General features: G+C 38.8%; 1 protein-coding gene across 1 annotated transcript; it reads left to right on the top strand.

Moving 5' to 3' along the window:
* The first annotated feature begins 1,314 nt into the window (after positions 1 to 1,314).
* LOC149811883 (putative receptor-like protein kinase At1g49730) lies at positions 1,315 to 1,791 on the top strand. The gene has a single exon (XM_089992941.1). The coding sequence runs from the start codon at positions 1,315 to 1,317 to the stop codon at positions 1,789 to 1,791; it is 477 nt and encodes a 158-aa protein (XP_089849067.1).

Here is a 1,791-nt window from a genome sequence, read left to right as displayed (position 1 = left end):
ATGAGATGTTGTTTCTTTCATATTTGATTTTATCATGATTTCAATCCCTGCATATTTTGCATAAATACCTCGTGTTTATCATATTCAGTTCTGTATTAAATTCAATCCCGATGATTCATTCAAGAAACATGGTTTTTTTATCCTCCTTATTTCGTTGGTGTACCGTTGCTTGCTCTGTAGTTTCAAGCCTGGGCTTCCAAGTGAAGGTACATTGTAACATAGGTTTGTTGGTGTCTTGGCACTGCTTCTACCAATTCTTCTTAAATTAATAAATCTAGACTCACTGCTAACCTGTAGGTATTGGAATACTAAGTTGTTCAATGGTGCAGGATTCCAATGATATCAGGTGGCACATATGGATCTTGGAAAATAAAAATAGTCACTCCTTGATGAATTACCAAGGTCTGGTGATTCGATACCATTGAATAGCCGTTATGATACAATATTTGTCTCTGTCTCTAAGCTGCCAATTAAGAAGGGCAAAGTGTTTTGGTTGGAGTTGATCAATTTAGGCTTGCTGGGTATCTCCTGTGATACCCCAGGTAAGTGTGTTATCACAGGTGACGACCTCAATAAATAGTTTTTGTGTATAAATCTATTGTTGCTACAGTAACTGTTAAATTGATCCACTCATTTGCCACATACTTGCACTCCCCTATGAATTGCACTATTCATTATAAGCATTGACTGTTTTTAGGGAAATGAATTGACAAGTTAATTCCAGATACATTATTGATATGATTTCCAGTTGCATTAGTCATTAGTTGTATCATGAAATGACTCTAAGCTGATATCTCACCTGTTGCCACATTCACACACTTTTTCACAGCATCTATATCACATCCACCTTCACCGCTACTTTGAGATGTTTGATAAATCAAAGGCTACTTATTTGTCTGAGATCCCTCCAAAGGTGTTCACACATGAGCCTTCTCTAAGTTCACCCATATTTTCCCCTATTCCTAATCGTCAACCAGTCTACATTCCAAAGAAAGAGCAACACCATCCATATTGTCTCACATTAGTGCCAGGAAGGTTCTTCCTCAATAGGTTCAGCTACAAAGAGATGGAGAAGCCGTGAAAAGGATGGATAAAATCTCAGAGCAAGGAGGGGATGAATTTTGCAGAGGGATGGAACTTCTAGGCAGACTACATCATCGTCATCTTTTTGCTTTTAGAGGTTTCTGTGTTGATCAAAATGAGAGGTTCTTGGTGTATGAATATATGCAAAATGGAAGCCTGAAGGATCATCTTCATTCCCCTAAAAAAAAAACTCCAATAAGCCGGAAGACAAGAGTCCAGATTGCCATAGATATGGCCAATGCTCTAGAGTACCTTCATTTCTATTGTGATCCTCCTCTCTGTCATAGAGACATTAAGTCTAGCAATATTCTGCTGGATGAGAACTTTATTGCAAAAGGTGCAGACTTTGGCCTTGTGCATGCTGCAAAGATTGGCGCAGCCAGCTTCGAACCAATAAACACTGATATACGAGGAACTCCAGGTTACATGGATCCTGAATATGTTATGACGCAGGAACTTACAGAGAAGAGTGATATATACAGCTATGGTGTGTTGTTGCTGGAATTGGTCACAGCTAGGAAAGCAATACAAGAGAGCAGGAACCTGGTGAAGTGGTCTAGGAAATTTATGATATCAGCACCGAGCCTACCTGAGATGGTTGATCCAGTAATTTTTTATGCATATGACTTTGAACAACTTCAAACCATAGTAAGAGTTCTGAAATGGTGCACTAAAAGAGAAGGAATATCCAGGCCATCAATCAAGTAG

Source organism: Nuphar pumila, chromosome 17, assembly GCF_984573655.1.
Source record: "Nuphar pumila chromosome 17, dmNupPumi1.hap1.1, whole genome shotgun sequence".
NCBI classification, from domain to species: Eukaryota; Viridiplantae; Streptophyta; class Magnoliopsida; order Nymphaeales; family Nymphaeaceae; genus Nuphar; species Nuphar pumila.
The sequence above is the reverse complement of the archived record's forward strand: the minus strand, read 5'-3'. Positions and strand labels throughout refer to the sequence as shown.